Here is a 12,127-nt window from a genome sequence, read left to right as displayed (position 1 = left end):
ATTTTTGCTTGATTAGACAATTCCACCAATTGCAGCACCGGAGCGATAACCGGATACTAGTATAAAAGTATAGACATGTCTTGTACCAGGTATCATGATTAAGGGTGCTTAGTCACCGGAAACGCGTTGACCTTGGTTTTAAAATATTTTTTTGTATGCTGATGTTTTGTCCTTTCACTATATTTTAAGTGAAATAAACTATGGATTTTTCACTATTTCGTTGAGCTGGATCTCCTTCTCTTTCCTGTTCGTCTATGCCCTGACACAGCGGTTCCGTGCTCCGAGCTCTTGGGAATGTCGGTATGGTGAGCTGGATTTTGTTTTTTCCTGTATTCCTTCGTGTCTCCGTGCTCGCCTGGACTCCCTATACATATATAATTTTGGCAAAAGGATCTATTTTATTCTAAACATCAGCATAATTGATTTTGATGTCACAAAATGGACATGTCAAAAAGACAAAATAAAGCAGAGAAACTGTTTGCATCGCTGGCTACGGAGGAAACTCCAACAACCAGTAATAAGGATGGACTACTTGACAACTTGTTAACTTCAATGCTCAAAGAAAATCGCCTTTGGTGGGATCTCAGCTCTTTGAAAAATTATAAAGAGAAAAATGTCATCCCAAGAGGGCTGAGAGTGAAGAAAATTCCTAATACTGTGTTTTCTAATACCTTTGTTCAAGAGTGGAATACAATTCTATCTGATTGTTCGTTGAAATTAATTGCCCTGATAGTGCAATATGAGGAAATTTCTCTGATCCAACTGCAACAAGATATTGAAACTATGACCAAGGAGGCAAAGGATAAAATGACATCGGCACAATTTGACGAGTTCATTAACACCAGCAACTCTAAAATTTCCAAAGCAGAAGAAACCATCATGGATATGAAGAAACGCAAGCTGGATCGGGACCTTTATGACTATGCCAATGATCAGGTTTATGAGTGGGGGAGGTGGGATAAAACGAATCAACCGTATAAATCTATTTTAAAACCCCACAGAAACCGCACCTACAGAAATTGTATGCGGAGACAGGTCACCTTTAGTTCGTCTGATCTGGACACTTCAACTGGAGTCACAGAAGACTCAGATTCTGAACCTGCACAATGTGCAAAAAACTCCTATTTCAAGAAAAGCAAACCCCCATTTATCAACAGAAGAAGGTCTATCGAAGAAAAGGAAGGAAACATCGAAGTAAACAGAAATCCTCCGAGATATCATCTCAGACGTCAACGTTAGGACATTTTAATGTTGTTAACATGTCTTCCTTTTCCCTTACAGATGACCAATTAGAACTCTTATCACATGGTCTTAATTTTGTACCAAGCTGCAATTTTGATCTTTTTTCCACAATTTGTGATGTGAATAGATTTATGAGAAATATTGCTCTCAAATTGCATTTTAAGGATGATACAACAGAGAAAAAATGTAACATCAACCCCCAAAGTAATGATTTCAGGTCTCTCGATTTTTCAGATCAACTGTCACTCATGTGTCTATCAGATTTACAGAATGAAAGTTTAGAGGCTAATGCAGATTCATTTATTCCTAAAAATATAATTAAAGTGCCTAATCCTAATTATTATCCTGTTCAGGCACGTAAACCTGCCATGGACAGATTCCAAAATGTGATAGAGTCTCAGTTGAGGAGCCTTTCTGAAAGTGTGCGGAATAGACGCTTGCACAGTAGTAATCTCAAACCTAGGCTACAGAAGGCATTACAGGAACTACAAAATAATGATGACCTTGTCATAAAAAATTCTGACAAGGGTGGGTCAGTTGTTGTGATGGATAAGGGTACCGTCACACAGTGCAATTTTGATCGCTACGACGGCACGATTTGTGACGTTACATCGTCGCTTAATTATCGCTCCACTGCGGTCACACTTCACGATGTACGGCGCTGGAGCGATAATTTCATGACGTATTTGCGATGTAGAAGTCGTATGGGACAGTCGTACGGTCGTGTCACACAAGACGATTCAGAGCAAATTTTGCATAATCTGTGCGTGACGTTGTTCACTAGGGGGCGTGTCGAGCTGCTAGCTATGTGCTGATAGGCCACAGGTTCTGTGCACACAATTGGTTGGAAAATTTGTCACCTGAGCGCTATTGTTTCCAAGCCACCTCACCGGTTTCAAAATTTCCTTTCTTCACTTTGTACTTGGACACTTGTTGGACTAGGACATCGGATTCAGTATTTCACAGAATATTCCACGCTTTGCACCGCAGCTTCGAGGTATGTTACACCGCTTGGGCATAGTGGATGGAACGATGTACTGTCGTCATGAGCGCTTCGTTCCGTCGCTGAAGCGATGCGGATGGTACGCTGTTGTGACTGGTTGTGACTGGTGGGCTAGAGCGTGGTAGATGGAACGCTGTTTGGTCTGCATGACCGCTTCGTTCCGCCGCTGAAGCGATGCGGATGGTACGCTGTTGTGACTGGTTGTGTCTGGTGAGCTACAGCGTGGCAGATGGTACAATGTATGGTCACCATGAGCGCTTTGTGTGGCTGCTGTATGGAAGCGGGCGGTACACTGTTCTGGGTTATGGTGGCCTATGGCGTGGCAGATGAAACAAGCGATGCGGATGTTACGCTGTTGTGACTGGTTGTGACTGGTTGTGACTGGTGGGCTAGAGCGTGGTAGATGGAACGCTGTTTGGTCGGCATGACCGCTTCGTTCCGCCGCTGAAGCGATGCGGATGGTACGCTGTTGTGACTGGTTGTGACTGGTTGTGACTGGTGGGCTAGAGCGTGGTAGATGGAACGCTGTTTGGTCGGCATGACCGCTTCGTTCCGCCGCTGAAGCGATGCGGATGGTACGCTGTTGTGACTGGTTGTGACTGGTTGTGTCTGGTGAGCTACAGCGTGGCAGATGGTACAATGTATGGTCACCATGAGCGATTTGTGTGGCTGCTGTAGTGAAGCAGGCGGTACACTGTTTTGGGTTATGGTGGCCTATGGCGTGGCAGATGGAACAATGGATGGTAGGCATGAGCTCTTTGTGTGGCTGTTGTTGTTAAGCGTTTGGCACACTGGCAAAAGTATTGTTTAAAGGACTCTTTGTCAACCGTGTAATTTTTTTTTTTTTTATAATTATTTTTCAGATGTCAAATCGTGTGGAATTCATCAGGGAATTCATCGAAATATACCAGTCTTTTCCCTGCCTCTGGAAAATCAAATCTCCAGAGTATTGTAACAGGGAAAAGAGGCAGGAGGGTTATTTAAAGCTCATTGAGCTTTACAATCGTCATGCACCAGAAGAGCCAGCAAACGAAGCGGTTATTAAAAAGAAAATTCAGGCGCTCCGCACGGTGTGGAGGAAGGAGCTTAACAAGGTTCTTCACACTACAAAGTCCGGGGCTTCCACCGAAGATGTTTATGTGCCAAAGCTTTGGTATTTTGAACATCTGAATTTTCTGAGGGACCAAGAGGTGCCACGGACTTCCACGTGTTTTCGCTTGTTGGCACCTGTGGAACAAATTGTTTCGGAGAACCACGCCGAGCAGGAGTCACAAGGGCAACAAGTAAGTAGCTCTTTGGACGAAAGTTCACCAATGTGTCCTATAATTACATAATTTTTCTCTGCATTTTATGTTTTATACTTCTGATTATCACATCAGTTTGAAGTTATTACAAAAACATGTCCACATAAGTAACCCTGTCGCAGTAAAGTATTATATGTGGAACATAATATGTATGAAATGGCGATATTTCTAAACCATACCATCTAAGCAATATAGAAAATAGTATCGCTTCAAGCTGCCGATGTACTCTTGTTGAGACTATTTAGACTATAAAATATTAATCAGGTTCCCCTAGCAGTCAGAACAGTGTAGTTAAAAGTATTAAATAAATGGGAAGGTTAAAGAATATTACTAAGCTTAAAATATATTACAACCTTTTTTTACCTACTACGAATATATAGTTTGGATGCGGTTATGGTGGTCAAACTTTTTGTTGCCAGGTTCGTAACTTGTTTTTTTTTTTTTTCCCCCAGGATGACAGTGCGCAGGACAGTACACTGGACTGTTCACAGGACTGCACGACAACAGATTTAGTGGAGGCGGCACCTGCCAGGACTCAATCGAGGCAAGGTCCAAGGAAACGGAAAGCCACCTCAGACGTTTCACATGAACTGTTGAGCCTTGCAAAAAAGGTGTTAACAAACAATGTTAGCCCTGTGTTGCACGGGTTTGGACACTATGTTGTTGACAAACTGGCCAAAATGGACGACAGCCAAAGAACACTAGCGGAGCGTCTAATATTGGAAGCAGTAAACAAGGGTACAGATGGCGATTTGGACAAGCACACTCGTTTGGTCTATTCCCGGCCAATGCAGCGGACAGAGCCCTCATATTACAATGGTTGGTCACAGTGTCAGACACCAATGCGACACAATGTTCCCGTTTCCCACTTCGTCCAGCCACCCCCTAACCACTCCTACACGCCAATACCTTCACATATGGCTTCGCCCGTCAGGCACCAAAGTTATCAGCCGGAAGAATCGTCGTATCACAATTTGTGATTTCCTAACTTCTTTTACATTACTTTTTATTTTATTGTCTTGTTAAAATAATGTTTCAAATAAAAGCTTTTATTAGAAATTCTATCACGACTGTTTGATTGGTGTGTCTCGATCACAGCACTGTATGAGGGCACAAATTAACGTAACAAATTCATGTACAGTTAACTAATACAAAAAAAATGGAATCATAGTTTAACTAAATATTTTTAATGTAACAATCAAAAATGTATTATTGGCCCGCCTCCAACTGCTGGCACATGTCCCGAAGCTTCTGCAGCTCCTCCATTGCCACATTGTGCTGCTCCTGAATCCGCGCCATAGTGTGGATAAGCCCTTCTATGCCGGCTTCAAGATCCTCCTTGTTCACACTGACGACAGCTGTGGGTCAAAAAACATAACATTAATAACTCTGTAGTCTCCCGATGTGTCTTTGCTTCTGTGAAGGAAAAAAGAAAAAAAAACAGTCAGCATATAAGGCAATACTGACTTGGGGGGGGGGGGGGTGGTGTTTGGGTTGGGGGTGAAAGAGTGGGCCTGCCACAAAATCAAAATAACTTTATTGTGGGAACCTACTAGGATGTTGAGGCACGGAGGGCACTTCGGGATCAGAGTCCATGTTGAATGCCTCGTGCTGTCGGCGGCGGCGCTGTCTCTTTGCCTCTGTGAAGGGAAAAAAAAAAAAAGGTCTGTTAGCATATATGGCAACACTGGCTGCCGGGGGAGGGGGGGGAAGAGGGGACCTGCCACTGAATCCAAATCACATAATTGTGGGAACCTACTAGGATCTGGAGGAGTTGACCCGGAGGGCACAGATCCAGAAGAGGCTGTGCGGGATGCCTCGTGGCGGCGGCGGTGCTGTCTCTTTGCCTCTGTGTAGGAAAAAAAAAGGTAGGTCTGCAGTTAGCTGTGCCACATAGTACTTTTCACCGTTCATACTGTCCCATAGCTGTGGCACATAGTGGCTCTGCAACGTTCAAACTGTCCCATAGCTGTGCCGCATAGTGGCTCTGCAACGTTCATACTGCCCCATAGCTGTGGCACATAGTGGCTCTGCAACGTTCAAACTGTCCCATAGCTGTGCCACATAGTGGCTCTGCAATGTTCAAGCTGTGGCACATAGTGGCTCTGCAACGTTCATACTGCCCCATAGCTGTGGCACATAGTGGCTCTGCAACGTTCAAACTGTCCCATAGCTGTGCCACATAGTGGCTCTGCAACGTTCAAACTGCCCCATAGCTGTGCCACATACTTTTGGGTACCTGCGTACTGACCTCTGCGAATCTCCTTGCGAAGCTCCTGCAGGCGCTCTGGGCTTTTGGACTTGAGATCGCCCCATTTTTTCACAATCTGGGCCTTGCTGCGAGTTATCCCAAACCGCTTCCTGAGGCCCTCAGACACCACACGGACAACTTCCTCCTTGTGCTGGTTGCGGTGCAGCACCAGCCCAGTTGTCTCGTACTGCATCCGATCCATTGTTCCAATAAGGAACTTGAGCTCTGGGATGCCCATAGGAGGATCACGGCGACTGGCAGCCATTATCAAGATGTCAGGGAACCAAAACAAGCTAGCGCAGGCACGCCGGAACGCTGTAACGTCATCACGCCGTCATAGACCACGAGCGTACATTACGTGACAAGGGTACAGATGGCAATTTAGACGAGCACACTCGTTTGGTCTCTTCCCGGCCAATGCAGCGGACAGAGCCCTCATATTATAATGGTTGGTCACAGTGTCAGACACCAATGCGACACAATGTTCCCGTTTCCCACTTCGGCCAGCCACCCCCTAACTCCTACACGCCAATACCTTCACATATGGCTTCGCCCATCAGGCACCCAAGTTATCAGCCGGAAGAATCGGCGTATCACGATTTGTGATTTCCTAACTTATTTTACATTACTTTTTTTTTTATTGTCTTGTTAACATAATGTGTTAAATAAAAGCTTTTCTTTGAAATTCTATCACGACTGTTTGATTGGTGTGTCTCGATCACAGCACTGTATGAGGGCACAAATTAACGTAACAAAGTCATGTACATTTAACTAATACAAAAAAAAAATGAATCATAGTTTAACTAAATTTTTTTAATGTAACAACAAAAAATTTTTTAACCCGGTAATAATATGTATTATTGTCCCGCCTCCAACAGTTGGCACATGTCTTTAATCTTATTCAACTCTCCGATTGCCAGATTCTGCTGCTCCTGAATCTGCGCCAGAGTCACGCACAGCCTTTCAATCCTGGCTTTAACATCTACGATGGTCACACTGCCGGCTGCTGTTGTTGAGAAAGCATAAAAACATAACATTAATACCACAGTATTATCCAGATAGTGGGCTGTGATCACATCCCCATAATAGCGTAAAGGATGAATGAAACATCTGAGGCGGCGGAAGGCTCTGAAACGGCCCTTGATGTACAGGGTTACATAGAGAGATGCAGTGAGTGACAATCTTAAGCGAGTTGGAAAAACTTACGTGGCAAGACCTCGTCTGGGGTCATATTCTCCGGAAGAGCATCAGGGGGCCAGTACTGCGGTGACTGGGATGCCTCGGGGTGGCTGCGCTGTTTCTTTGCCTCTGTGAAGGGAAAAAAACAAAAAAATATTTAACATAAATGGCAACAGTGACTGCAGTTGAGGGGGGGGGGGGGAAGAGGGGACCTGCCACCAATTTCTAATCACATTATTGTGGGAACCTACTAGGTTGTTCAGCCGTTGACCCAGAGGGCGCACGGACATGTGAGGCGGGGTGGGAAGCCTCGTGGCTGCGGCGCTGTGTCTTTGCCTCTGTGAAGGGAAAATTTTTTTTTTTATTTAACATAAATGCCAACAGTGACTGCAGTTGTGGGGGGGGGGTAGAGGGGACCTGCCACCAAATCCTGAACACATTATTGTGGGAACCTACTAGGTTGTTCAGCCGTTGAGCCAGAGGGCGCACGGACATGTGAGGCGGGGTGGGAAGCCTCGTGGCTGCGGCGCTGTGTCTTTGCCTCTGTGAAGGGAAATTTTTATTTTTTTTTTAACATAAATGCCAACAGTGACTGCAGTTGTGGGGGGGGGGGGGGTAGAGGGGACCTGCCACCAAATCCTCAACACATTATTGTGGGAACCTACTAGGTTGTTCAGCCGTTGACCCAGAGGGCGCACGGACATGTGAGGCGGGGTGGGAAGCCTCGTGGCTGCGGCGCTGTGTCTTTGCCTCTGTGAAGGGAAAAAATTTTTTTTTTTTAACATAAATGCCAACATTGACTGCAGTTGTGGGGGGGGGGGAAGAGGGGACCTGCCACCAAATCCTGAACACATTATTGTGGGAACCTACTAGGTTGTTCAGCCGTTGACCCAGAGGGCGCACGGACATGTGAGGCGGGGTGGGAAGCCTCATGGCTGCGGCGCTTGGTCTTTGCCTCTGTGAAGGGAAAAAAATTTTTTTTTTTAACATAAATGCCAACATTGACTGCAGTTGTGGGGGGGGGGAAGAGGGGACCTGCCACCAAATCCTGAACACATTATTGTGGGAACCTACTAGGTTGTTCAGCCGTTGACCCAGAGGGCGCACGGACATGTGAGGCGGGGTGGGAAGCCTCATGGCTGCGGCGCTTGGTCTTTGCCTCTGTGAAGGGAAAAATTTTTTTTTTTTTAACATAAATGCCAACAGTGACTGCAGTTGTGGGGGGGGGAAGGGGACCTGCCACCAAATCCGGAACACATTATTGTGGGAACCTACTGGGTTGTTGAGCCGTTGACCCAGAGGGCGCACGGACATGTGAGGCGGGGTGGGAAGCCTCGTGGCTGCGGCACTGTGTCGTTGCCTCTGTGAGGGCAAAAAAAAAAAATTTTTTTACATAAATGGCAACAGTCACTGCAGGTGGGGGGGGGGGGGGAAGAGGGGACCTGCCACCAAAACCTAATCACATTATTGTGGGAACCTACTAGGATCTGTAGGCACGGAGGGCAACTCTGGATCAGAGTCCGTGTCAAAGGCCTGGTAAACTCGACGGCGGCGCTGTGTCTTTGCCTCTGTGAAGGGAAAAAATAAAAAAAAATTTTTTCCATAAAAAATTTTTTTTTTACATAAATGGCAACAGTGACTGCAGGTGGGGGGGGGGAGAGGGGACCTTACAACAAATCCTAATCACATTATTGGGTGAACCTACTGGGTTGTTGAGCCGTTGACCCAGAGGGCGCACGGACATCTGAGGCGGGGTGGGAAGCCTCGTGGCTGCGGCGCTGTGTCGTTGCCTCTGTGAGGGGAAAAAATAAAAAAAATTTTTTTACATAAATGGCAACAGTGACTGCAGGTGGGGGGGGTAGAGGGGACCTTACAACAAATCCTAATCACATTATTGGGTGAACCTACTGGGTTGTTGAGCCGTTGACCCGGAGGGCACAGCGATATCTGAGGCGGTGTGGGATGCCTCGTGGCGGCGTCGGTGTGTCTTTGCGTCTGTGAAGGAAAAAATAACGTTCGATCAGCAGATATGGCAACAGTGATATTTTACCATAGCAGGGCCACATAGTGCTCTGCACCTTTCATTATTGCACCATAGCAGGGCCACATAGTGCTCTGCACCATTCATTATTGCACCATAGCAGGGCCACATAGTGCTCTGCACCTTTCATTATTGCACCATAGCAGGGCCACATAGTGCTCTGCACCTTTCATTGTTGCACCATAGCAGGGCCACATAGTGCTCTGCACCTTTCATTGTTGCACCATAGCAGGGCCACATAGTGCTCTGCACCATTCATTATTGCACCATAGCAGGGCCACATAGTGCTCTGCACCTTTCATTGTTGCACCATAGCAGGGCCACATAGTGCTCTGCACCATTCATTATTGCACCATAGCAGGGCCACATAGTGCTCTGCACCTTTCATTATTGCACCATAGCAGGGCCACATAGTGCTCTGCACCTTTCATTGTTGCACCATAGCAGGGCCACATAGTGCTCTGCACCATTCATTATTGCACCATAGCAGGGCCACATAGTGCTCTGCACCTTTCATTATTGCACCATAGCAGGGCCACATAGTGCTCTGCACCATTCATTATTGCACCATAGCAGGGCCACATAGTGCTCTGCACCTTTCATTGTTGCACCATAGCAGGGCCACATAGTGCTCTGCACCATTCATTATTGCACCACAGCAGGGCCACATAGTGCTCTGCACCATTCATTATTGCACCATAGCAGGGCCACATAGTGCTCTGCACCTTTCATTATTGCACCATAGCAGGGCCACATAGTGCTCTGCACCATTCATTATTGCACCATAGCAGGGCCACATAGTGCTCTGCACCTTTCATTGTTGCACCATAGCAGGGCCACATAGTGCTCTGCACCTTTCATTGTTGCAACACAGCAGGGCCACATAGTGCTCTGCACCATTCATTATTGCACCATAGCAGGGCCACATAGTGCTCTGCTCCTTTCATTATTGCACCATAGCAGGGCCACATACACACCACATACACACCCAATTAACCCTTCGCCGTGCAATACTTTTGGGTACCTGCGTACTCACCACTGCGGATCTCACGGCGAAGCTCCTGCAGGCGCGCTGGGCTTTTTGATTTAAGATCTCCCCATTTCTTCACAATCTGGGCCTTACTTCTCGTTATCCCAAACTGCTTCCTGAGGCCCTCAGACACCACCCGCACAACTTCATCCTTGTGCTGGTTGCGGTGCAGCACCAGCCCTGTGGTTTCATACTGCATCTGATCCATAGTGGTAATCATGAACTTTAGCTCTGGGACACCCATAGGAGGATCACGTCACCTGGCAGCCATTTTAAGGATGTCAGGGAAGCAAAGCAAGGTAGTGCAGACATGCAGGAACGCTGTAACGTCATCACGCCGTCATATACCACGAGCGCACATTACGTGCCGCACCGGTGTTATATCTTCATCGTTCGAACGTCATTTACTATGTGCGTTCCTTCTGTAGCGCTCAGCCGTCACAAATGTGACGCTGTCCATAAACGGCAACGCTATAGCGATGCGGATCGCGCGGGAGAACTACACAGTTAAGGACTTCCTCTGGGCGTGGTTAGGTGCTGCTTTATAGCGTCTTTTTATCTGTAATGGCTGGAAGACAGAGATCTGCCCCTTTGGGGCACACCGAGCTCCGGTTTTTGGTACATCGCATGGATGCACTTGATTATGAGTGCCAGAAGACTCTCCCAGCACACCCGAACCAACATAAGCAGGAGGTGCTGCGTCGCATTGTCCAAATGCTGGATAGGAGGTTTGGCGTCCGCCGGAGTGCGCAGCAGTTGCGTAAGAAATGGGCCGACCTCCGACACAAAAATCCACACCTTCTTGCTGAGTTGCGTGCGGAGACAAGGCGAGGCAAGTACCAGTATGGGGGAATTGGGCGATGCACGCTTTTACGAGGAGGTAGGCCTGCGGGCTATTTTTTTTTGGGGGGGGCTCTGGAATCCCTGTTCTTTGTTTTTAAAACATTGCTTTTCTTTCATTTATGTGTAGAGAGAAGGCGACGGCAACACAGACCTGCCATTGCTGCCAGTTCTCCTTCATCCACCAACAGCAGCAGGCCACAGCCCTGGACCTCACGTAAGTGTACCATCACTCATAGAAATGTAATTATAGCATAGGTGACATAACAGTGTAGCGTACATATTGTATACATTATCCTGCGCGCACAGTGCCCGGAGGAGAAATAATGGCAGCTAATCAGTAGACGCGCACAGCCGTGATGCTCTTCTAGTACTGCGGCATACACACCGTGTCGCACATAATACGGAGCACACACAGCGCCGCACACACAACGACGTACACACCGTGCCGCACACAGTACCACGTACACATCGTACGGAACACACAATATGGAGCACACACAGTACTACACATATAAAAGACAAGCTTCTCTGTTACAACTTCTCCAAATGCTGCTGCAAAACACGATCAGAACACAGCGTTCATTCCCTTTGAATTTTAGGACTAATTAAAGCAGGAACCGTATTGGTTTAAATGATTCCCTTTGCTCTGCACTTGGTTTACAACATACAGTATAGGAATGTCTAAACATTTTGTTTGTTTCATTTATGTGTAGAGAGAAGGCGCCGGCAACAGGCACCTCTCATTGAGACAAGCTCTCCTTCATCCGCCACCAGCGGCAGCCCAGAGCCCGGGACCTCAACATGTTTATTGACCATGCGGCCTCGCACCCCAACACCACCGTCAACACCTCCCTTCCGGCCCTCATTTTCCTCCCCCGGGTCGGCGGCCTTCTCCCCAGAAGCTACCATACGTAAGTGACAAAAACAGCGAGCGCTTTGCAACGGCGTGTTCCATAGTTAAACAGATCTGTTATTATTTCCTTTTAGCAGCAGTGGCCAGATGTCATGGATGGGAAATAAGCAGTAGTGGTTCTGGCAATGAAGAACCGGCGTCCCTTCTCCGTAAGTATTAAGATAATACGAGTGGATATCTCGGTGGAATGTCACAATTGACAACAAAAACTGTAAAATTTAATTTAAAAAAAAAAAGCCCTGTGTGCCCGGACCAAATAGAAATTTACAACACACTCAATTTGGTCCAGCAACAGAGGTCGATAGGTATTTTCAGCGGAAT

At 46.8% G+C, this 12,127-nt stretch overlaps 1 protein-coding gene and 2 long non-coding RNA genes across 4 annotated transcripts; 1 reads left to right on the top strand and 2 right to left on the bottom strand.

Annotated features, from left to right (window-relative positions):
• The first annotated feature begins 1,802 nt into the window (after positions 1 to 1,802).
• Positions 1,803 to 4,717, top strand: LOC138637426 (uncharacterized). Its single transcript, XM_069726098.1, has 3 exons — positions 1,803 to 2,239; positions 3,109 to 3,528; positions 4,002 to 4,717. Exons 2-3 carry the CDS (start codon positions 3,109 to 3,111, stop codon positions 4,527 to 4,529), a joined length of 948 nt encoding a protein of 315 aa, XP_069582199.1. The 5' UTR covers positions 1,803 to 2,239; the 3' UTR covers positions 4,530 to 4,717.
• Positions 4,718 to 4,759: 42 nt separating this feature from the next.
• Positions 4,760 to 5,400, bottom strand: LOC138680664 (uncharacterized). Its single transcript, XR_011321722.1, has 3 exons — positions 5,309 to 5,400; positions 5,103 to 5,189; positions 4,760 to 4,907 (listed from the first exon to the last, which is right to left on the bottom strand). It is a non-coding gene; the product is annotated as an uncharacterized lncRNA (long non-coding RNA).
• Positions 5,401 to 6,598: 1,198 nt separating this feature from the next.
• On the bottom strand, positions 6,599 to 9,012 carry LOC138680663 (uncharacterized). Of its 2 annotated transcripts, XR_011321720.1 has the most exons (5): positions 8,888 to 9,012; positions 8,685 to 8,771; positions 8,461 to 8,547; positions 7,007 to 7,108; positions 6,599 to 6,806 (listed from the first exon to the last, which is right to left on the bottom strand). It is a non-coding gene; the product is annotated as an uncharacterized lncRNA (long non-coding RNA). The 2 variants fall into 2 exon arrangements; XR_011321721.1 differs by lacking the exons at positions 8,461 to 8,547; positions 8,685 to 8,771; positions 8,888 to 9,012 and adding an exon at positions 7,231 to 7,317.
• Positions 9,013 to 12,127: the final 3,115 nt, after the last annotated feature.

This window comes from Ranitomeya imitator, chromosome 5 (assembly GCF_032444005.1).
Source record: "Ranitomeya imitator isolate aRanImi1 chromosome 5, aRanImi1.pri, whole genome shotgun sequence".
NCBI lineage: Eukaryota > Metazoa > Chordata > Amphibia > Anura > Dendrobatidae > Ranitomeya > Ranitomeya imitator.
Note: the sequence above shows the minus strand (reverse complement) of the source record. Positions and strands in the feature narration are given on the sequence as shown.

What these genes read in the sequence shown, in the direction of transcription:
- LOC138637426 (XM_069726098.1), top strand. Translation starts at nt 3,109, where the DNA reads ATGTCAAATCGTGTGGAATTCATCAGGGAATTCATCGAAATATACCAG. An exon ending in AGGAGTCACAAGGGCAACAA is followed by an intron (nt 3,529 to 4,001) that starts GTAAGTAGCTCT and finishes TTTTTCCCCCAG; the next exon opens with GATGACAGTGCGCAGGACAG.